This window comes from Zootoca vivipara, chromosome 13, assembly GCF_963506605.1.
Source record: "Zootoca vivipara chromosome 13, rZooViv1.1, whole genome shotgun sequence".
NCBI lineage: Eukaryota > Metazoa > Chordata > Lepidosauria > Squamata > Lacertidae > Zootoca > Zootoca vivipara.
In genome coordinates this window covers 29,810,824-29,836,013 of record NC_083288.1, presented here as the reverse complement: position 1 = coordinate 29,836,013, position 25,190 = coordinate 29,810,824, and the positions used below count along the sequence as shown (strand labels likewise).

Below are 25,190 nucleotides of genomic sequence, written 5' to 3'. Positions count from 1 at the left end.
TTTTATTAAAGATCTCTTGAATTACAAAGGTGTGTGTAGTGTCTCTCATATTTTAACATGTATCATTTTTGCAAATCAGTTTCATTTGTTAAGACACTAAGAAGAAAGAGGGAAAGCACCATTTCTAATAATACATTACACATATTCACAGTCATCAACATCAGATTTTCTTCCTCAGAACATTGCCTTATTCTAAAAGAATATAGATATAATAATAATAATAATAATAATAATAATAATAATAATAATACTATCCTTTTAACACCTGCTCTTCCGTTACCTTCCAGAAGCAGCATGGATGTCAAGGAGGAAAGAATAATTAGTCGATCTGCTTCATCAGAGTTTTATCTGCTGGAATTCTCACAGATTCAGGAACTGCAGATTTTACACTTCTTTGGATTCCTTGCTTTTTATCTTGCTACAATTATAGGAAATCTATGCAGTAGCCTTTGACCACCACCTGCACACTCCTATGTACTTCTTTCTGATGAACTTGGCTATATAGGACATTGGCTCAGTTTCAGTCATTACCCCCAAATCCATGGCAATTTCCCTCATGAGAACGGACACATTTCTTACTCAGGTGTGCTGCTCAAGTCCTCTTGTATGTCTTCTTTGTAGCACCAGATTTCTCTCTTCTCACAGTCATGGTGCATGATAGGTACATTGCCATTTGCAAACCACTACATTATGAGATGCTGGTGAACAAGCACGCCCGCATCCAAATGATTGTTATTGTATGGATCATCAGGTTTCTCTATGGAGTGTTACATACCGGAGGTACCTTTGTACCTAAATTTTGCTCCAATGTGGTCAATCAGTTTTTCTGTGAAATCCCACATTTACTTAAGATGGCCTGCTCTGAATTGTACCTCATTGAAATTGGAGTTGTTCAGCACCATTCACATGAGTTTGCAAGAATTGCTTATAACAGTAGTGAAAATATTCAGAGTCCTCCTTCCACTTCTTCCTCCCCCTCCTCTTATTTTATTTTCCCCAAAAAACTTAGATTTCTTAACATGCCCTTCTGCTTCTATCCATGGGCAATAAGGATATGAAGGAGCACAGCATAGTTAATCCTCTCTGTCAGAATTTATTCTCATGGAATTTTCTGGGGTCTGGGAGCTACAGCTTCTATATATTTTTCTATTCCTTGTGTTTTACCTGGCAGCAGTTGTGAGAAATCTTCTCAACATCTAGGCAGCAGCCTTTGATCACCACCTCCACAATCCCATGTACTTCCTTCTCATGAATGTAGCCATGCAGGACCTGGGCCAAGTTTCAGCCAGTATCCTCAAACCTATGACCAATTCCCTAATAAACACCAGGCACATTTATTTATTCCTTTTACTCTGAGTGTGTTTCTCAAATCCTCTTCTGTCTCACCTTTTCAATACCTGATTTCATTCTTCTCACAGCCTTGACATACGATTGGTATGTTGCCATTTACAAACCATTACCATATGAGATGCTGATGAATAAGCAAACGGGCACTCACAACTGATGTCAGCACATCGTGTGGCGTGCATGACTGACATCATCTTGGCAGCAGGATCCCCTCCTCACTTACTCCCAGAACCAGGAGAGGAGGAGCAAAGGCAGGCTACATGCAGGTGTAGTCTCTGATTGTTTTTAAGGAGCCCTGGTGAAAAGGAGACACAGGCAGCTGTGGGGAGGCAGGAACATTCAGTGTGGGCAACTGATTTCATGTAGTCAGAATTACTGATTTCATGTAGTCAGAACTACTGATTTCATGGAGCTAACTCCAGCTTGAACTGTGTGATTTATCCACCACCTTGCCTGTGAGACCCTTAGTCTCATTATTCTCCTGATACCCTAAACAAACAGGCTTTCCTAATCAAATTAGCAAAACTGACCAAAATATATCATTGTTTCTGTACAACCTTAATGCTGAGATATGTTCAATTCCCATGAGAACAAATCTCTAGGAAGACAGAATATATAGGAATCAATTTCTTCCCCATGTTGATAAATGTTTATTGTCCTAATAGATACCAATGCAAGTGGAATCTTATAAAATTGCATGTTTGGCTGGAGTGGCATCTAGTCCTTTAATGGCACTGGAGAAGTAAAAGAATATGAAGAAAAACAGTATGATACTTTCTTTGGATTTTCTGAATGAAAGAAATGAACCGGTCACACTCCCTTCGTCATCTCTAGCTGTTATATTTTCTCCTGCACCAATAGTCACTCTCTCCTGGAACTCTACCTCTGTTCATGAATCTGGCATAACACAAGGTACATCAACATGTATGGAATCTATATTCTGGTTATTTTCAGATATTTTCATACTAGGAAGTGAATTGCAACATGAATTGAATGAATTTGCTGTAGATTTCTAACTCAGAGGTATACAGTTGGCGATTGGACTAGTCACTGAAATAGAATGTAAATTCACATTTGCATTGAATATCCATATTTCTCATCTGGGAAACTATCTGAGGAGTTTTAAAAAGAGGAGTTTTTATTTTTTTATTTCTTAAAAGCCTGGTGATGTCGAACCATGTCACATATTAAGGGGAAAGGTTTTGTATATCCTGGGCAAATATTAACTGAAATAATACGGTGACTGTCTGGATGATTTTGTGGCAATTGCGGTGCAGCTTCACATTATACTCTGTGAAGCCTATGTTGCTCTTTTTCTTTAGGACTTATTTTCATTTCCACCTAGCTGATGATTATATGATGTGTATTTTACTCTTGTACCTTCTCCCTCTTACTTTTGAATTGTAACTCTCACATTTTATTTTTTCGTTGGGCTGGTTACAAGTTCAAACTTCCCTCTGTTTATATTACCCTTCATATTTCTGCAGCCATTTGTGGACACCAATTCCTTTCCCATTCTTTCAAAATCTTCCATCTAGTGGAAAGGAGGCAACCATTTTCACATGTTACGTCAGACCATTGATACCTCTACCTCAGCATTGCCAGTGGGGAAGGTCTGCAGCTTGGTGGTGGAGGACCCTTGTTGTATGCTGAAGTTCCCAGGCATCTTCAGATAGGGTGTGGGGGGGAAATAATATCTGGTAACCGGCAAGCCATTGCCATTCATTGTAGTAAAAATTGAGCTAGATGGACCACTGGTTTTGACCCAGTATAGACTGGCTACCTATGTTTTTATGTGCATCAGCCTCCCTTAACCTGCTGCCGTCCTTAGGCTTTGGATTACAATTCCTTTGACCCAGGCAGCCATGTCAGTGCTTAGGAAGTTCTAGTCCAAAACATCTGGAGGGCACCAGGTTGGGGAAAGGTGGGCTACCCTGATTGGCAGCAGCTCTACAGGGTGTGAGGCAGTGATCTATCTTAGTCCTCCTTGGAGATACCAGACCCTGATCTGAGGAAACATGTGCTCTTTCCCTAAGCTGGGAGCTTTCCCATTAAATCAGAAGCTTACTGTAGTTTTACCAAGCATCTTTCCCTGATGAGAAATCAAGAGAAACAAAGAAATAGTAAAAGCCCTCCTTAGTAATTATCAGGATGTTAAAGATGATGACTATTGACTGTGATGAGTTAGCTCATGTCAGATTCACACTGTCATCATGGTTTCTAATAAATTATGAAATGGCCTTTTTCCTTCTACAATTGAGCTATGGCATTATATTAGGGTGGGAAGAATATCTGGCTGGTATTGACTGGACTTGGACAACATTATTGTGTATGTGAATCTGATCCACTTTCAAAAGATTCAGTCAGCAGAAAGCGGGATATTTGGCATCTAACTCCTTTAAATAGTCAAGCTCTTAAGGGAAATAGTGGATCAGCGATATGAACAAACCATAATGACCTTACAAACATAATTGCATTGCTAATAATAATGATAATAGCACTAGTATTCACAGTCATCATCATCATCATTTTCGGGCTCATTGCCCCGCCCCCAAATTAGTAACTTCTTCAGGACGTTGCTGCCTGCTACAATAACTTAACATCATCACCAGCAACAAAAACTTAAATGAAAAGTTACAGGTAGGTAGCCGGGTTGGTCTGAGTTGAAGCAAAATAAAAAAATTCTTTCAGTAGCACCTTAAAGACCAACTAAGTTTTTATTTTTGTATGAGCTTTCATGTGCATGCACACTTCTTCAGATATCTGAAAAGGTATTTTAAATGAAAAGGGTAACCGTTTCGACAGCATTATTTCTGCTTCTTTCCACAGCAACATGAATGTGAAGAAGCAGAGCATGGATAATCAATCATCTTTCTCAGAATTTCTCCTCTTGGAATTCTCAGATGTTCGGGAACTACAAATTCTTCATTCCATTATATTCCTGGTATTGTATTTGGCAACTGTCACAGGGAATCTTCTCATCATCTCTGCAGTAGCCATTGACCACCACCTGCACACCCCTATGTACTTCTTCCTGATGAACTTGGCCATGCAAGACCTGGGACAAGTTTCAGTCATTAATCCCAAATCCATGCTCAATTCCCTCATGAACACCAGGTACATTTCTTACTCTGGGTGTGTGGCACAAGTACTCTTCTTTGTCTTTTTTGTGGGATCTGATTTCTTTCTTCTCACAGTCATGGCATATGATCGGTATGTTGCCATTTGCAAACCATTACAGTATGGGATGCTGATGAATAGACAAACCTACATACAAATGATTGGCAGTGTATGGATCAGCAGCTTTTTCTATGGAGTGTTACACACTGGAGGTACCTTTGCATCCCCCTTTTGTTCCAATGTAGTCAATCAATTTTTTTGTGAAATCCCGCAGTTACTTAAGCTGGCCTGCACTGATTTGTATCTAATGGAAGTAGGAGTCCTCGTGTTAAGTGCTGTCATTGGGATTGGCTGTTTTATCTTCATCATCATAACTTATGTCTCCATTTTCACTGCCGTGCTGAAAATCCCCTCTACTGAAGGAAGGCAAAAGGCTTTCTCGACTTGCCTTCCCCATCTCATAGTTTATGCCCTATATGTATTTACTGGTTACTTTGCATACTTCAAGCCTCCCTCTAATACCTCACCACATCTAGATTTGGTATTTACAGTGATGTATTCCATGGTTCCACCCTTGATGAATCCAGTAATCTATAGCATGAGAAATAGGGAGATTAAAAATGCTCTGTCAAAGCTATTGGGTTTGAGTCACTCCTCTAGGAAAAACCTTTCCAGTCCTCTTTTGTAAAGGAAAATTCTGTATACAGTATACAGCCCACACACTGAGGTCCAGTGCTGAGGGCCTTCTGGTGAGTCCCTCACTGTGATAAGTGAGGTTATAGGGAACCAGGCAGAGGGGCTTCTTGGTAGTAGTCACCGCCCTGTGGAACGCCCTCCCAGCTGTCAAGGAAATAAATAACTATCTGACTTTTAGAAGACATCTGAATGCATTCGTGTTCAGGGATGTTTTTAATGTTTGATGTTTTATCGTGTTTTTAATATTCTGTTGGGAGCCTCTAAGAGTAGCTGGGGAAACCCAGCCAGATGGGTGAGGTATATATAAAAATCATCATCATCATCATCATCATCATCATCACACTAATGATAGAAAATTGGAAATCCTATAGGGAAACTTTGAAGAAACTAAATTGATTTAGCTTAGTTTTCTCAATCGATCTAGAATAGTTATATTGCTTATATTGCAAATTTTGAGAATCCGTTTGGTGTAGTGCTTAAAATATCCTTCTTTGCCCTGTGGTCCTCCACATGCTCTGGTCTCTGGATCCCATCATAAGTGAATTTGGGCTATGATGGCCAGGCCTTCTGCCAATGAAACAATCTGTGCCCTTTTAAAGTGGGTCTGGTGTTTGTTTTTGTTTGTTACTCTATTATGTATTTTTGTGTTTTTATATTTTAAAAAGCCCTGTGATCCATTGATGAAAGGTGGTATAGAAATTATTTTGTTCTTTTTGTTTTGCTTAATCTGAATTTTACTGTATTTTTCTTATGGTCTTTTGATTGCAATAAGTTGAATGAAAGAACTTTCCATGGAAAAGTAAAACAGTGTAAAATATTTGAAGCCGCACTTACACCACTGCACCTGACAGTGGTTGCATACCCTCCAAAAGTCCTCAGATGTTCCCATTATTCGTGACTTTGTGCTATGCTGTCCAGGCCTTGGGCTAATGAAACAATCTATGACTTTAAAAGTGGGCCTTTTTATTGTTTTTGCCCGATACTCTATTATGTATTTTTGTGTTTTTATGTTGTAAACTGCACTGTGATCTGTGGATTAGGGTGGTATAAAATTTATGTAATTGTTGATTGCTTAATCTGAATTTTATTGTATTTCACTTATGGTATAAGTAATAAGGTGAATTAACGAATTTCCCATGGAAAAGTAAAGCAAAGGGAAACATTTTAACTCACACTTACACTACTGCAACTGACTGTGGTTGCATACCCTCCAAAAGTCCTCAGAATAAAACGTCCCTATTTTAATCAGAGGAATGTTGGAGGGTATGTGTTTTACCTGACTTTTACCTGGCTCAAGTTAATGGTTCAGAGTGTTTGTCCTGCTTGCACCTATGACAAGAATCAGCCCCTGGTGAACTATGTATAGCTCTTGATATAACATATTTGTTGTCCATTGCAATGGAAGGCAACAGTCTTCCTATTTTATAATAGTACTTTTTACTTTTTTCCATATCAAAAGTTATGTTTCTCACTCAACAATTATATTCTAATTCAACAAACTAGTGACTTCCTGCTCCACCAACATCGATGTTTATAACTCAGATTACATACAATTGCATTTTAAGGTTCGCCCTTATCTAATTTCATCCTCTCTAATATGTTTTTTTGTAGTACAGTGGTACCTCAGGTTACAAACACTTCGGGTTACAGTTTCTGCTAACCCAGAAGTAGTACCTTGGGTTAAGAACTTAATTTCAGGATGAGAACAGAAATTGTGCGCCAGTGACGCGGCAGCAGAGGAGGCCCCCCTACCTAAAGTTGTACCTCAGTTTAAGAACAGTTTCATGTTAGGAATGGACCTCCTGAACGAATTAAGTTCTTAACTAGAGGTACCACTGTAGTATTTTGTTTGTTTTTCCATATTAAAAGTTACATTTGTTACTCAACAATTATGTTCTAATTCAACAGAACTAATGACTTCCCACTCACCCAACATCGATATTTTAACTCAGATTGCATACAATTACATTTTAAGGTTCCGTCTTATCTAATTTCATCCTCCCTAACATTATATATATATATATATATATATATATATATATATATATATATATATACACACTGCTCTTTTCTTACACTTCAAGCCCTGCTGTGGTCTTCACATAAGGGAAATAAATTTTTATATAGACCAGAAATGGTTCCAGTCTTCTTTAAAGGATTCTAAATCTGCATCTTTTATCAGTGCCATCAATTCTGCCATCTCTGCATCTTCCAAGATTATCATCAACCATTCTTCCTTCATTCCATTTCTGCTGCTGTAGTCACATATATCAATATCATTGAGGGATACTTTGGGATTTCGCTGTCTAGTATCCCCAGGAGGGAGGATTCTCGCCTCCTGGCAAAAGTCACTTTATTCCCCCCCCCCTTAATTTCATTATGTTCCAAAAAGCCTTTGAGAAGGCATTGGGTGACCCCGATAATATTAAACAATGACAGGACTCTTGCCAATTTAAATGCCTTCATAAAAATGATGGACAGCATGCAAGAAGAGGCTCTCGCTCAGAAGATAATGAGCCTCAAACAGAGAAATAGTCCAGTGGCTGCATCCTGGATGGATTTCAACATGTACGTTCAGTCAGTCGACACGGAGTCTGAGTTAACCCTTGATGGGTCGGGTTGATAAGGCTATACCAAACAGCGTAAAAACGTCACACACAAACACACACACCCCCGATAATAATAGAAGGTGAACCAGAATTGAAGTGTCACAGTTGTTGGACTCTCAATGGAGGGGGTGGAGATTGCAGTATTTCATAGCTTGGAAAGGTTATGGAAATGAGGGAAATTATTGGGAGGATTCTGGGAATGTGTAACCCTGGGTTACAGGTAGAATTCAGCCACAGGTACCCAAACAAACCCAAACCAAGAGGAGGGAGGGGGGAGTATGAGGTTATGGAAACGTCAGCATGTCCAGGAGGGTGCCTACTCGAGAGTAAGGCCATGGCAGACACACATACCCGACTGGCATGTCCCCTCCCTCCTGGGAGATCGTTCGTGAGCTTCTTGAGCGTTCTTCAGCCCGAACATCACAGTGACTGGTGATGTGAAGCACCACTGCACTTTAATGATCCGCAGAGGTTTGCGCAGTAGCGTGACAGACTCAGTAGCACAGCTTTTGGGCTAAGCTAGTTTATTTACATATAAACAGACTTGGAGCTCTTCATTATGGCTCCCTCTCTCTCAGGGCAGTCTCAAGCAGGTCAGGCGCCCTGGCGCTGAGGTGTGGAGATCGCTCCGGCGCCCCCGCCCTCACAGCGCACAGCACGGCTTCCACGTGGCTTCACCGCTCAGTGCCTCCCCCTGCCGGCCCTGCCGCCCCGTGCCACCGGAACTGCACCTAGAGCCGGGCCTGCTCTCTCTAGCATCACAGGCAGTAAAGAGAATGAACAAAGGAACAATAGTTCCACTCCAGGAACACGTAAGACAAACATCCTGTCTACGTCACTTCCACTCTGTGGAATGAAAACACATACAGTCATATGATACACAATAAACCTATGACTGCACACGGGGAATGAATCTCCCAACAGGAAGAAGATGAAGAGAGTGAGGCAGAGTGGGAATAGAGGGGAACCTGCAAGGAGAAGATGATGTGGAAGAGAGTGAGGATGACTGGTGGGAAGGGCTAGACAGCGAACCTCAGAAAGAGGGAGGACAGGAAGAGGAGGAGGAGGAGGAGGAGGAGGAGGATAGGGGAGGGGAGGGGGTGGTGTCATGATCATGCCTGCCCAAAACCAGGATTTGCAGCCTCAGTTAGAAACCAGCCAGCAGCAGAGAAGATTGGATTTCTCTCAGGCAGAGGAGAGCCGGCACCCCCTCCTCTTGTTGACACGAAAAGGAATAGAGATAAGACAGTAGCTGGAAGCAGGCTGGAACAAAGCCAAAGCTCTCAGGCAGGCAGGCTCAAAAGCAAGATAGAGCTTTTCTTCACCAGAAGAGGAGTTGGTTGACCCAGTGAGCCCAAGAATCTGATGAATGGGAAGGGTTTTAGACAGAAAACAAACCAAGAAATGCAAAGCTCATAGGTTCAGTATATTCTGCAGACACTGGAAACATTCCTCAGAAGGGTCAACTTGAGTGTACTAATGCAGTGTTTCTCAACCAGTGTGCCTCCAGATGTTTTGGGACTACAATTCCCATCATCCCTAGCTAGCAAGACCAGTGGTCAGGAATGATGGGAGTTGTAGTCCCAAAACATCTGGAGGCACACTGGTTGAGAAACACTGTACTAATGGACGATAGGCAAGAGTGCTCTGAGGCTAATTGCTTTGTCTGCAATAAATCTTCAAGTTAATTACTCTGGCGTACTATGTTATCAAGCTGGCTGCCTAGGCTCATTACACTCATTATTAACATTGATAGTTAGAGCTATCCATGCCAGAAGAAATTCATGAAGCTGGGTATATCTGATAACGCTGTAGTGGAATGATTAGTTCCCTTCACAGTTCTGTTATTCTCATGATAACCAAAACAAACAGACTTTCCTAATCAAATTAGCAAAATTAACCAAAATGCAAAATAAAAAAATATCCTTCCAGTAGCACCTTAGAGGCGAACTAAGTTTATCATTGGTCATACCAATGACAAACTTAGTTGGTCTCTAAGGTGCTAGTGGAAGGAATTTTTTAAAATTTTTCCGACTACGGAAGACCAACACGGCTACCTACCTGCAACTAACCAAAATGCAGTATTGTTTCTCTAAAGTCCTAATGTGGATGTGTTTTGAATTCCTGTGAGAGTAAATCTCTAGAAAGACAGGAGAGTTATTAATAAGTCTCTTCCCCATGTTGATTCATGTTTTTTGTCATCATAAATCCAACTGCTGGAGGATTACTATAAAATTGCAGGTATGGGTAGAGTGATATGCAGTCATTTAATTTCACTGGAGAAGCATACTGCAGAGAACCCTAGGTAGAACAAAAATAGTAAGATAACTTTCTATATTTTTCACTTGCACTTAGAATGAAAGTAATGTATTGATCATCTTTCCTTCTGTCTCCCTAACTCTCATATTCTCCTCTACACAGATAGTCACTCTCCTGCAACTATCTACCTTTGTTCACAAATCTTGCATAACACAAAGTACCTCAGGATGTGTTGCATCTATTTTCTGGATATTTTCAGATACTTTCACACTAGGAAGTGAAGTGTAACTTGGATTACATGAATTTGTTATAATTTTTTAACACAGTGGTCTGCAGTTGGCAACCGTAAAGTGGATGAAAAATAATAATAATAATAACAATTGTAAATAAAATGGGCTCCACTTTTAACATCTGGCTTTCTGCTTTCTTCCATAGCAACATGAATGTGAAGAAGCAGAGCATGGATAATCAATCATCTTTCTCAGAATTCCTCCTCCTAGAATTCTCAGACGTTCGGGAACTACAAATTCTACATTTCATTATATTCCTGGTATTGTATTTGGCAACTGTCACGGGAAATCTTCTCATCATCTCTGCAGTAGCCTTTGACCATCATCTGCACACCCCTATGTACTTCTTCCTGATGAATTTAGCCTTGCAGGACCTGGGGCAAGCTTCAGTCATTATTCCCAAGTCCATGGTAAATTCCCTCTTGAACACCAGACGCATTTCCTACTCTGGGTGTGTTGCACAACTACTCTTCTTTGTCTTTTTTGTGGGATCTGATTTCTTTCTTCTCACAGTCATGGCATATGATCGGTATGTTGCCATTTGCAAACCATTACAGTATGGGATGCTGATGAATACACAAACCTACATACAAATGATTAGCAGTGTATGGATCAGCAGCTTTTTCTATGGAGTGTTACACACCGGAGGTACCTTTGCATCCCCCTTTTGTTCCAATGTAGTCAATCAATTTTTTTGTGAAATCCCACAGTTACTTAAGCTGGCCTGCACTGATTTGTATCTAATTGAAGTAGGAGTTATTGTAATAAGTGCTGTCTTTGGGATTGGCTGCTTTATCTTCAACATTATATCCTATGTGTACATTTTCACTGCCGTGCTGAAAATCCCCTCAACTGAAGGAAGGCAAAAGGCTTTCTCAACTTGCCTTCCCCATCTCATTGTTTACTGCCTATTTGTATTCACTTCATACTTTGCTTTCTTTAAGCCTAGCTCATTACATCTGGATTTGGCATTTACAGTGATGTATTCCATGGTTCCACCCTTGATGAATCCAGTAATCTATAGCATGAGAAATAGGGAGATTAAAAATGCTCTGTCAAAGCTATTGCGTTTGCGTCACTCCTCTATGAAAAACCTTTCCAGTCTTATTTTGTGAAGGAAAATTCTGCATGCACTATAATACTAATGATAGGAAACTGGAAATTCTTTGAGGAAACTTTAGCTTAGAATAGATTTAGCTCAGTTTTCTCAATTGATCTAGAAGGGTTACCGGTATATTGTTTATATTGCAAATTGTGAGTATTGGTTTAGTGGTTAAAATTTCCTTCTTTGCCCTACAGCCCTCCACATGCTTTGGTCTCTGGCCACCATCATAAGTGACTTTGGGCTATGCTCAGGGCCAGCTCATCGTAGACCCCCGGTGGCGCAGGGCACCATGGCGCCGGCCCGCCAGGAGGGCGCCGCGAGCTGCGCCCGCCCGCTGGCCGGCCGGTCCGCCGGTCCGCTGCGCAGCTGCGCGCGGTGCCCACCTGCCCACCGCGCTGGGAAATGGGGCGGGAGGGCGCCGGAGAGATCACGCTGTGTCTGCCCGCCCGCCGCGCAGCAGCGCCGCGCCCACCCGCCCACCGTGTTGGGGGACGGGGCGGAAGGGCGCCGGAGAGATCCGGCGCACCATGGCGACAGGGGCGCCATAGGGCGCTGGAGAGATCCGGCGCACCATGGCGACAGGGGCGCTTAAGACGGCGCTGGCTATGCTAATTAAATGAAATGTGGCCTTTTAAAGTGGATGGGGTTATTGTTTTTGTCTGTTACTCTATTATGCATTTTTGTGTTTTTATATTGTAAACTGCCCTGTGATGTGTGGATGAAGGGTGGTATAGAATTGTTATGGTTATTGTTTTGCTAAATCTGAATTATACAGTTTTGTACTTCAGTTATGGTTCATTGACTATAATAAGTTGAATGAACGAATTTTCCACAGAAATATAAAGCATGGGGAAACATTTTAACCCACACTTACACCACTGCACCTTACCATGGTTGCATACTCTCCAAAGTCCTCAGTTGAAAATGTCCCTCTTTTCACCAGAGGAATGTTGGAGGGTATGTGTATTACCTGACTTTTACCTGGCTCAAGTTAATGTTTCAGAGTGTTTGTCCTGCTTGCACCTATGATACAAGAATCAGCCCCTGGTGAACTATGTATAGCTCTTGATATAACATCTTTCTTGTCCACTGCAATGGAAGGCAACAGTCTTCCTCTTTTTTGTAATAGTATTTTGTTCTTTTTTCCATATCAAAAGTTACATTTGTTACTCAACAATTATATTCTAATTCAACAAAACTAGTGGCTTCCTGCTTTAAATACTAAATACTAGGCTTTAAAGGTCAGCACCAACACTTTGCATTTTGCTTGGAAGTGTACTGGTAGCCAATGTAGGTCTTTCAGGACTGGTGTTATATAGTTTCAGCAGCCATTCCCAGTCACCAGTCTAGCTGCCACATTCTAGATTAGTTGTAGTTTCCAGGACACCTTCAAAGGTAGCCCCATGCAGAGCGCATTGCAGTAGTTCAAGCGGGAGATAACTATAGCATGCACCACTCTGGCAAGACAGTCTTTGGGGAGGTAGGGTCTTAGCCTACCAGATGGAGCTGGCACACGATTGATACATGAATATTTATCCTAAAAATTGTATTTCCCCACAATTATGCCCAATATGTGCATTTTGCAAACAAGTTTTATTTCTAATATGTGTTTATTTCCTGTGGGATAATAAAAAACTTTATTCACGTTAGCCAACGGCCATAGCAACATAAAACAAGCAGTATATACAGATAAAAACAACAATAGGTAAAAAGGACAATCAAATAACCAAGATTATCGTTCAGATAGTGGCCCTTAATCTCATTGCACCCTCAATAAACCTAGCAACCTTTACTGTTGTCTGATCATTTTGGTCTGATAGAAGAAAGAACAATGTGGCCGCAGATGGGTGGCTTGGGATGTTAAGTAAGATTGGGGTAATGATCTCATTCCTCAGATCTTTATAAAGGGGACAAGACAGGAGAACATGAGCTACTGTTTCCGTATTGCCATCTCCACAGGGGCAGAGTCGTTTCTCAGTTGGAATCTTTTGGTATCGGCCCTCAAGTACGGCAGAGGGCATCACATCCAATCTGGCCAATGTGAAGGCATGTCTATATTTAGGGATAGTTAATTTATACAAATATGGTGCCAAGAAATCAAAATGAGAAGAGGAAAAAAGGCATACCAAGGAAAGAATTTATTTATAATGGCCAGATTGTTCTGTTGCTCTCAGACTAAGTCCTTCAGGTTCTGTCCAATTAGGCCTTTTGCTTTAGTAAAGCTCATCATGAGGAGCTGATGTGGGTGAAGTCCTCAGGAGAGGAGTTTTTGATGCACTATTTTAATCCACACACTTTTATGGGGGTCTTGTGTCACTAAGGGCAATAGACCAGATGGATTTAGATTTAGACGGAGCCAATAATTAAGAGTTCTTGGCCAGTACCGAGCTTCTACAGAGGGAAGACTTGCCTCCAGTCGTAATGCTGCATTTGGGACACAAGGTGGTACAGAGAAAATCTGCCTTAGAAATTTGGATTGGACAGTTTCAAGAATGCTAAAATAGTTACCCGTCCAAATTCGGGCCCCATAAAGTATCTGCGCCAAAGATTTGGCTTGAAAAACTTCTAGGGCTGCTGGGATGTATTTGCCACCCTTCATATGGAAAAAGCGGGACAGCATCTTAGCACTTTGGGCTGCTTTTTCTTTGACACATTTTTTATGTACATCCCATGATCTCATTGACTGGAAGACTATGCCCAGGTATTTAAAGGCTTTAACCTGCTCGATTGGTTGATTGTCCATACTCCAGTTTTGTGATTTATGTTTCCTTGTGAAAACCATGACTTTGGTTTTCTGATAGTTTACCACCAGCTGCTCTCTCCTGCAGTATGCTGAGAATTCTCCTATCGGCCTTTTTAGGCCTATTTTTGTTCAGGATAGGAGGACCGCATCATCAGCATATAAGAGCACTGAGATTGGTTTTGCAGCCAATTTAGGAGCATGGAACTCCGATGATGTTAGGCTTTTGACCATGTCATTAATATATAGGTTAAATAAAGCTGGGGCTAGAATACAGCCTTGCTTAATCCCCTTGGTGACTGGTACAGGGCCTATGAGTTGACCATTTGTGCTGCATCTTACATACAGCACAGTATCTTTATATAGACCAATAATCAAAGATGCTTGTCTATGCTTGAAGTATTCAATTTGGCCCAGAGTCTTACTCATGAAATTGAGTCAAAGGCAGCCTTCAAATCAATGAAGGCTGCATATAGGACCCCACAGGTTTTCTTGGCGTATTTGTCAATAAGATGCGCTAAGACAAAACAATGATCTATGGTAGATCTGCCTTGCCTAAATCCAGCTTGTTCCTCCACCAAGATAGCCTCGGCGTCCATCCAGCTAGTTAATTTGATATAGAGGTGTTTTGCATATAATTTGCTAGGTATAGGTAAAAGGCTAATAGGTCTGTAACTCGCTGGGTCCGATGTGGGGCCATTTTATAGATTGGGATGATTATCGCCTTGGCCCACCCTTCGGGAAGTAGGCCCATTGAGTCAATCTGGGAGAATATTGTCGCCAGCAGGGGGGCCCACCAACCAATATTGGTCTTCAAGAGTTATGCGGGAATATAGTCTATGCCTAGGGCCTTGTTGTTATTTAGCTGTGCGATTAATTTCTTTGCCTCCTCTGTGGTTACAGGTGGCCAGTGCGGTAAAACCTCTGGTTGAAAAGTTGGCTAGTCGAACCAGCTTGCTAGATCCCTCACCGTTTTTGGCAGTATTCTGAATTGCAGATGATAAGTGTGTTTTCAGCAATTCCTGTGGGAGCAAATCTCCAGAAAGACTGAAGAGTTGTTAAGAAATCTCCTCCCCATGTTGACAAATGTTTATTGTCATCATAGTAGATCCAAGCATAGGAAGATTTTTATAAAATTGCACGTATGGCTCAATAGATATGCAGTCATTTAATTTCAATGCAATGAAACAGAATCTGAAGTGGAGAGAAATCTATGAAGAATAATAGTAAGCTGCTTATACTCATTTTCTCAATTGCACTTGCAATGAAAATAATAAATCCCTTCAACTCTATGTCCCCTCTCCTCCTCTCTATTTCTCTGCCATATTCTCTCTTCCACATATAGTCACTTTGTAACTCTCTCTTTGTGCAACTCTCTTTCTCTTTTCATGGCTAGAACAACACAAAGTACATCAACGTGTGTTTTGTCTGTTTTTGTGTTTCTATACTTTTCATTCATGCCAGTCACAATATACTTTTTTTTCTTTGTGCTGTTCACAAGTCCAAGCTTCCCTTTGTCCATACTATTTTATGTTCTCATTTTGTATTTTTATTCTAGATATTCCAAAAACTTCAAAAAACAACAACATTTGATAGCAGTGTACAATTTTTCAGCTGTACCACAAAATGCCAAGTTTTGCCTATCAAGAACTCTGACCGAAGCCTAATTTTTGTTGCTTGTTAATACTGTTAGCATGGTTGGGATTCCTCTAATGTGAATTGCTCCAATGTTCTTCCAGTCTTTTGAACCCACTTCTTGCAGGGTTGGTGCACCATTTATTTATTTATTTACTTACTTATTTATGAAAAACTTGCAGACAGCACAGGTCTTCACTGCTCATGCAGTGCATAAGAGAAAATCTTGATTTTAGGGAAATCATATGATACATTAGAATAGAATAGAATAGAATAGAATAGAATAATTTATTATTGGCCAAGTACATTTTATAATACTTGGAATTTGTTTTGGCTACATTGCAATGTAAACATACACACATTGTTCCACTCACAATACAAATAAGCAAAGAAACCCACCCATAATCGACCTCCCCTTCAGCTACACATCTACAAATTTAACAATTTAATGGCACAGGGGGAAAAACTGTTCCTGTGCCTGGCCAATTTTGTATATGAAGACCTGTAGCGACGTCCAGGTGGGAGTAAATCTAGCAGATGATGACCGGGATGTGAAGGATCTGCTGCAATTCTCTCTGTTCTCTTCTTAACTCTGGTAGCATAGATTGTCTCTATTGTAGGCAAGCTAGCACCAATTACCATTTCTGCAATTCTTACAGCTTGTTGGAGCCCTTTTTGTGTGTGTCTTGGAGGCTGTACCATACCAAGCAGTAACAGAATTCTGTTCTTATCTATGTTGTCACAAATTATCACTGCAATAGGTTAGAAGGGACACTGTAAATCAAGTCTGGAACCATACCATCTTCTTTTGCAGACAGTGCAGGACTCTTTCTTGACATCCTATTCTTTAAAAATAAAAATAAAAAACCCTTTAACCACTTTGTTCTGCTTTCTTCCACAGCAACATGATTGTGATGGAGCAAATCATAGTTAATCAGTCCTCTCTGTCAGGATTTCTTCTTCTAGAATTCTCAGAGCTTCGGGAGCTACAGATTTTATACTTTGTTGTGTTCCTTGCTTTTTATCTGGCAGCACTTACAGGAAATATTCTCATCATCTCTGCAGTAGCCTTTGACCATCACCTGCACACCCCCATGTACTTCTTTCTGATGAACTTGGCCTTACAAGACCTTGGCTCAGTTTCAGTCATTATGCCGAAATCCATGGCCAATACCATCTTAAATACAAGGTACATTTCTAATCCGGGATGTGTTGCTCAAGTCCTCTTTTTTCTCTTCTTCATAGCATCAGATTTCTTCCTCCTTACAGTCATGGCATATGATCGGTACATTGCCATTTGCAAACCGTTACAATATGAGATGTTGATGAATAGGCAGGTCTGTACCCAAATGATCACTAGTGTATGGATCATCAGCTTTTTCTATGGAGTGTTACATACTGGGTGCACGTTTGCACCCCCTTTTTGTTCCAATCTGGTCAATCAGTTTTTCTGTGAAGTCCCAGAGTTACTTAAACTGACTTGCTCTGATTTGTACCTACTTGAAATTGGAGTTCTTGCATTCAGTTTAGTCATTGCGTTAGGCTGCTTCATTTTCATCGTTGTAACTTATGTGTACATATTCAGCTCAGTGTTGAAAATCCCCTCTAGTGAAGGGAGGCAAAAGGCCTTCTCAACTTGCCTTCCACATCTCATGGTTTGCTCCCTATTTGTATTCACTGGATATTTTGCTTACCTTAAGCCCATATTTAATAGCCCACCACACCTTAATTTGGCATTTACAGTGATGTATTCCATGGTTCCACCCTTGATGAATCCAGTAATCTACAGCATGAGAAATAAGGAAATTAAAAATTCTCTGTCAAAGCTGTTGGGTTTAAGACACTCCTCTATGAATACCTTTCCCAGCCGATTATGTAAATGTAAATTCTGTATATAACTCTAATGATAGGAAACTGTAAGTCTGATGAGGAAAGTTTGCATAAGTTACATATATTCAGCTAAGGGCTGCTTTACAAGGCAAAACTGAACTAACATATTCAAATTTGAAGAGCACTTTTTATTATTAAGCATTACGAATGTTCCCAATAGTATCAACTGTTCAGTAGTCATACAGATGTTTTTCAGAAGGTGATGAACAAGAGTCTTAGACGTTTTTATGTATAGACTGGTTTCCTGCTACAGCAAGACCTTGAGCAAGATAACCTTTCAAGTCAGTCCCTGCTCTGATTCCTTGATGCAGAATCAAAATTCGCTTTGTTTCATGAAAGCAGGCTCATTCTATTACACTAGCTCAGCTGAGCCAATCAATCTTTACATAGACATCAAATTATGTTTGCAAAATTGAAGTTTAAATTAAACTGATCACAAAGCAAAAAAGCATCATATTTATATGTAAGTATTATGCATTTATTTATTTATTATTTGAAAAATTGTTTCCTACGAAGCATTTCAAATCTATTTTACCATACAACAAAACACATATCGTATATAAAATTGCAGGAATAAAGTGTATCACAGACTTGTGAAGGAAATGCCTTTGCACTGCAATTTTTTTGGGACCCTAGGTTTGTAATAGAATGATGGGAAGTTTTGCTGTTGATTTGTTTGTTTGTTTGTTTGTTTAAAATGTACCAACGTTTGCCAGCTCTGTTTACTGTATTGGCTGATGGTTGCTGACTTGCCCTGTCAACTTGCCCTGTACGGAAATACTTCTATGAACCTTGTGTTTGTGTAAAGTTGACAATGGCTAAAGAGTTATAACAAATACTATAAGTATATATGCATGTGTTAGGATGTACCAGGCTTTGGCATAATTTGTTAATTAAATGCTAATTATAGAAATGTATAAAAGACTTTGTACTTTGGGACGGTACCTTTGGGTACCTGATGTGCAGCAGAAATAAAGAACAGAGCCTATTTTGGCTTGCCTTGCTTTGTATATTCCTTGGTTGCGTTTGATTCAAGAAGCTCCCTACCTGCGAACAGACAGGCTCAGCAGAATTAGCCACTCCATTGACAAAATGATTACATATATAAAAACAATTTGAAATGCAATGCAGGAACACATTCCTCTTCAACCAAGTCTTTGGCTGATTAACATCCAATATCCTTTTATATGTATTTATGGGAGGGTATTGGTATGTTTTGTTTTCCTTCTTGTTTTTATTATGTATTTTGTGTTTCTATCTTTTTATACTGTGAACCACCCTGAGAGCTTTGGATGAAGAGTGGTATACAAATTTCAGAAATAATAATAATAATAATAATAATAATAATAATAATAATAATAATGGCTTGTTGAAGGATGAACAGGCCCCAAAGGACAATAGAAGTGACATCTAATATATAAAAGGAAGAACTTCCAAAAGATAGGTGCCTCCAAAAGATAGGTGCCTATATTGTATAGGAAATGGATATCCTAATGAGCTGGTACCTTCAGGATACCCTCTTCTAATGAGCACAGTGACCCATTAGGAATGGGACATTGTGTCCCATAGCTGCATAGGTTTTGTCTCTCCATATCTGTACCAGGACCTTAGCCTGGTAGATAATTTTCAGCAAGCACAATTCTTTTAGCAGCTGTCTATTTCTGCTTAAGTGAACCATCAAGTTCAGAAATTTTATGAAGCTTCTGAGTCAGCCTCATGGGCAACCTCACATAGAGCACATTACAGTAATCCAATATGAAGGCTATCTCTACATGGACACCAATAGTCAAGCTATTCCAGTCCAGAAGTTACCATAGCTGACTTAACACTTAAAGTTGGTGTAATGGCACCCTTAGCCATGGAAGTCATTGGTCTTCCAATGACCAAGATGGATCCAGGTGGACTCCTCCAAGGGAGTACAACCCCATTTCAAATAACTCTTCCTCAGCATCAGTATTAAAATGGTGAGGGAAGATGTCACTAGTATGTGAGGTGATACAAACCCATTCTCCACAACAGCCTGTTGCATTGGGCAGTCTTGTCAAATCCTACTTCTTTGGAATAAAATAGAAAGGGGGAGGTGAGATAGGACTTATCCTAATGGTCTTCTGGGACAAATCCAAAGAGGGGAGAATGGTAGCACACTTTTATATGGTGCTTTGAGAAACTTCATCAACTACAGAATGTGGTGCCCTACCTTTTGAAGAGCAGCAACCCATTCATCACTACTTCACCTATCCAGAAGCAGCTTTATTTGCTAACAAAACAACAACAACAACAACAACAACAACAACAACAACAACAACAACAAATGCAAAAACTCCCAGACTGAATTCAAAGTGCTAGTTTTGACCTACAAAGCCCCAATGGTCTGGGTTGTGGTTATGATAGGGAAAATCTCTAAAGAGAAGAGAGAAGACACAGGTTATGGGAACAGCTGCCAGAAAGTACTTAGCACAGAAAGTTTAGACAAAGAGCAGGAGGGTGAGAGAGTTAACCAAAACTTGTTTACATAAAGTTCTTTGTTTTATAATACTCCTGTTTGAGCCTGCTTGAGTTTTAATGAAAATTTACACCTCTTGAAATAGGTATAGTCTACCAGATTTTATCTAATATAATATTATGAATTATGGTGCTGGAGGAGACTCTTGATAGTCCCATGGACTGCAAGAAGATCAAACCTATCCATTCTGAAGGAAATCAGCCACGAGTGCTCACTGGAAGGACAGATCCTGAAGCTGAGGCTTCAATACTTTGGCCACCTCATGAGAAGAGAAGACTCCCTGGAAAAGACCCTGATGCTGGGAAAGATGGAGGGCACAAGGAGAAGGGGACGACAGAGGACGAGATGGTTGAACAGTATTCTCAAAGCTACTAAGATGAGTTTGACCAAGCTGCGGGAGGCAGTGCAAGACAGGAGTGCCTGGCGTGCTCTGGTCCATGGGGTCACGAAGAGTCGGACACGACTAAATGACTAAACAACAACAACCAGATTATACCTGTATTTGCAAGTCAAGTAGGTGTTATTTGCTGTGCTACACAGCTTACTATGAGGCTAAATTGCAACCTAATCCTTAAAAATAAAATATATCTTATTTTTAAACAACTAACACATAATATTGATTGCCAATGCTCTCACCTTGCTAAGATTACTAGGCTAAAAAAATGTTTTGAAAAATTACATTCAAAAACTGATGACAACATAACTCACCTGCCCACCATTTCCTTCCCTGTCCTAGTCTACTTAGTAGCAGTTGCCTTTAATTTCTCTCATCTGAGCTGGTTATTGTCAATGTTTAATTTCTAGTAAGGAGGAAGTAGTAGTTGTTGTCAGGTCTCAAATATGTGTAGAAATACCACTGTGATCTAGAAGCCCTGCTTAAAGTCTCTGGAAATAGGGGACTCTTGCTAGCTATTCAGTGAGGGGAATGCACTATTACTTGCACTCAGGACAACTTCCGTCTAGTTCTAGTTTGAGGAGTGAACCATAAAACTAAAAATGGGAGCCAGGTCTGTAGCCTACTAATCCCTACACTATCATCCATCTATCTATCTATCTATCTATCTATCTATCTATCTATCTATCTATCTATCTATCTATCTATCTATCATCTATCTATCTATCTATCTATCTATCTATCTCTATCTATCTGAAATCAATAATTCTATCACTAACATTACTTTAATTCTCTAGCCATTTAAATATATTTAGAATTCCCTCAGAGACACTGCTGTTGTATTTGATTGGACTCATGTCAGCCTATCTCCAGAGGCCAACTTAGAAAAGCTACACATAAAGCTTCCTACAAAAGCGTCCTTCGGACGTCATCTTACCTTTGAGCCAGATACATGAACTTCTGGCAAACAATTGCAGATTTCCATTTCAGAGAAACTAGAAGAATGACTAGCTAAATAACTAGGATTTTGCAGATTATACAGCCACAGACAACTAGAAGGAGACAGGAAAACGGACAATATGTGAGCGATAGACCTTCACTGTGAGAAAGAGTGAGCGGTGAACAGATTTACTGTGGTGATGACTGACAAATCATCTGACAATGTGAGACAAAGGTGTGCACAAAAAAACTGATATTTGGGGATTAGGCCAGGGAAATGCCTGTTTTGGAATAACATAACTAGCTAGTAGAGAAATGTATAAAGAAACAGTTACAGCCAAAACCACAGGGGATTATTTAATAATTGTATAGACAGTGTTGTTCTTTTTCTTAAAATCATTCTTTCATCCACTATGATTTTCTTTTCTTTTTTTGTCAGGTGTTGGACTTAAATTTCTTCCAGTGGAATTACTCAGACATCTGTCTATGACTTTGGATGGAAGTCCCTTCCTTAAAAGGAATAATAACTATACTGGCCTAAATGCCTTCTTGAATCTTTATAGTCAATATCCTGTTAGGGATGACATCTAATGACTGGGTAATTGGTATTAAATATTCTGCTTTTATCGTCCCACACCACCATCTTTTCCTCAAATGTTTTATCTATATCCTTGTTTGCTGCTGTTCTTTGTGGGATGAGTCTCAGTTCTGTGTTAAAGTATGCTTTGTATGGATAAGGTCAAACATAAGAAGCTTACCATGGATTTAGTTACTGTTCAATACAGGACTTATTCCCAGGTAAGTGGGTATAGGGTTGCAGCCTTATGGATTTTTTGGTGTGTAAAAGTACTAAGACCTTGTTTGTAGAGAAGACGGCAAGACTTGCCCTCCAGGTTGGCAATACTGCTTAGAACATTTGTAACATTACCTGTGATCATAACCGTATAGAGTAGGAATCACCAGTATGGTTGCCTCCTTATGTTGTTGGACTCTAGGTCTCACCAGACTCAGCCAGCATAGCCAATGGTCAGCAATGTCGAGACCTGGAGTCCAAGGATCTGATGGAGAGCACCACATTGGCTGCCCCTGGTGTAGGCTCTATTGTTATATGCAATTAATTGAAAAGTACATGCCCTGTTTCTAGAACAGTCCATTCTGGCTGTTGGGTTGCTAACTGCAGCAGTATTTGCACAAACACAATCTAATCAGCATTATGTCTTCTGTCGGATATTACCCCTTGCCTTGCTAATCTTTGTTTTTCAAAATACTTGAAGGATGCCAACCACATAATTTGTTTATTAATGTTCTGCTATTTGATAAGCCAAACAGTGAATATAAATGAGTTTACATGTCACCAGTTCCTAAATATATATTCCGTGGGTTTTTTGGGGTGGTGGTGGTGGTGGTGGTGATATTATGTGTATCTTAAGAAAGTCAACATGACCCATTTGACTCATTTACTGTCCTCATAAGCATGCTCAAATATTGCATTTAGGCAGAATTAATCATTGTTCAAGGACATGGGCGACACTATAGCCTAAATCACAGAGCCTAGGGCTTGCCGATCAGAAGGTCGGCAGTTTGAATCCCCATGATGGAGTGGGTTCCCTGCTCCTGCCAACCTAGCAGTTTGAAAGCATGTCAAGTGCAAGTAGATAAATAGGTACCGCTCCGGTGGGAAGGTAAACGGTGTTTCCTTGTGCTGCTCTGGTTTCGCCAGAAGTGGCTTAGTCATGCTGGCCACTGTCTGTGGACAAACAGTGGCTCCCTCGGCCAGTAAAGTGAGATGAGCACCACAACCACAGAGTCGTTCACAAGTGGACTTAACGGTCAGGGGTCCCTTTACCTTTAACCATTGTTCAATTTTTAAAACATGCATATGGAACCTCTATTGAGATACATTTCAGGACACCACCATCCCATTTATGTCTTCCCTTCTCTGACAGGGGTGCATTACTGAATAACAATAAGGAAATGTTCAACCAAAGCACTATGACAGGTTTTCTTCTCTTGGAATTCTCTGAAATTCGAGAACTGCAGATTGTATGCTTTGTGACATTTTTCATTATCTACCTGACAGCTGTGGTTGGAAATCTGCTGGTGATCAATGTTGTGGCACTCAACCAATATCTTCATACTCCAATGTACTTTTTCCTGGTGAATTTATCTGCTGTCGACCTTGGTTACATCTCAGTCACCATTCCCAAAGCTATAGCTAACACCATACTGGGCACCAGGCACATTACGTATTCTGAATGTGTGGCTCAGGTCTTCTTCTTTGTTTTTTTTGCATCTTCCGAGTTCTTCCTCCTGACAGTCATGGCCTATGATCGATACATTGCCATTTGCAACCCACTGCAATATGAGCTACTTATGAACAAAATATCCTGCATTCAAATGGTAGTTAGTGTGTGGCTCGTTGGTCTTTTATATGCTGTTTTGCATGCTAGCTGCACATTTGGAATCATTTTTTGCTCTAATGTCATAAACCAGTTTTTCTGTGAAATCCCACAGCTTCTCCAGCTCTCATGCTCCAACTCATACATTTTTGAAGGAGGAGCTGTCATATTTTGTTCAGTGTTGAGCATGGGATGTTTTGGATTCATAATTATTTCCTATCTGCAGATTTTAAAAGCAGTGTTGAGGATCCCCTCTGTACAAGGAAGGGAAAAAGCCATCTCCACTTGCCTTCCCCATCTCATTGTCCTTTTTTTATTTTTCTTCACTGGAAGCATTGCTTACTTGGGACAAACATCTACTGGTAGGTCCTCCTCAGACATGGGGCTGATGCTTGCAGTGATATATTCAATCATTCCACCTTTCATGAATCCCATTATTTATAGCATCAGGAATAAAGATATCAAGACAGCACTTTGGAGGGTTATAAATATAAAATAAATTATGCAGTTTCACTTACAAATACTCTGTAAAATATGGGATACAACTTTCTTGGTGCAATACTCTATAACCTTCCACCCCACCCCCACCCCCAAAATACATGCCTAAACTCCCAGCAGACTTTGTGCAAACAATTTAGGATGAATGTTCAATAAACAGGTCATCTTGAAGTGGCCAGTGATCTGTAGGCATGATGTGTATTTTGCAAAGTGTGTGTGGTTTTGTCTTTTATTATTGAATTAATTTGTCTTGGTTTTCTAGTCATGGGTTGGACAAGAAGTTCTGCATGGCACTAAAGACTTTACCACTGGACATATTATCTGGGATCCCCAAGATTTCACCAGATATGGCCATTGCAATTTCAAGACTATCTTCATAAACAGAACAAAAAAAAAATTCCTTCCAGTAGCACCTTAGAGGCTAAGTTTGTCATTGGTATGAGCTTTTGTGTGCATGCACACTTCTTCAGATACACTGAAACAGAAACCATGCACACGAAAACTCATACCAATGACAAACTTAGTTGGTCTCTAAGGTGCTACTGGAAGGAATTTTTTTTTAATTTTTGTTTCAACTACATCAGACCAACACGACTACCTACCTGTAACTTCATAAACAGAATTAAAAATGTATTATTTTCTATTATGAAAACTAGGAGTTGCAGTTTGCTTCTTTTACCAATGAATCAGAACAAATGTCAATCAAGGGGGAAACCTGATTGATGCTTGTTCTGATTCAGTGGTTGCGTGTCGAGGTCACAGTACA

The 25,190-nt window shown here is 40.2% G+C and overlaps 4 protein-coding genes across 4 annotated transcripts; all 4 read left to right on the top strand.

Annotated features, from left to right (window-relative positions):
- The first annotated feature begins 4,180 nt into the window (after window positions 1–4,180).
- LOC118078462 (olfactory receptor 14A16-like) lies at window positions 4,181–5,155 on the top strand. Its single transcript, XM_035102340.2, has one exon. The coding sequence runs from the start codon at window positions 4,181–4,183 to the stop codon at window positions 5,153–5,155; it is 975 nt and encodes a 324-aa protein (XP_034958231.2).
- A 5,315-nt stretch (window positions 5,156–10,470) lies between these two features.
- LOC132592932 (olfactory receptor 14I1-like) lies at window positions 10,471–11,436 on the top strand. The gene has a single exon (XM_060281177.1). It carries the CDS (start codon window positions 10,471–10,473, stop codon window positions 11,434–11,436), a length of 966 nt encoding a protein of 321 aa, XP_060137160.1.
- Window positions 11,437–16,706: 5,270 nt separating this feature from the next.
- On the top strand, window positions 16,707–17,699 carry LOC118078461 (olfactory receptor 14A16-like). Its single transcript, XM_035102339.2, has one exon. The coding sequence runs from the start codon at window positions 16,707–16,709 to the stop codon at window positions 17,697–17,699; it is 993 nt and encodes a 330-aa protein (XP_034958230.2).
- Window positions 17,700–23,501: 5,802 nt separating this feature from the next.
- On the top strand, window positions 23,502–24,425 carry LOC132592931 (olfactory receptor 14I1-like). The gene has a single exon (XM_060281176.1). The coding sequence runs from the start codon at window positions 23,502–23,504 to the stop codon at window positions 24,423–24,425; it is 924 nt and encodes a 307-aa protein (XP_060137159.1).
- Window positions 24,426–25,190: the final 765 nt, after the last annotated feature.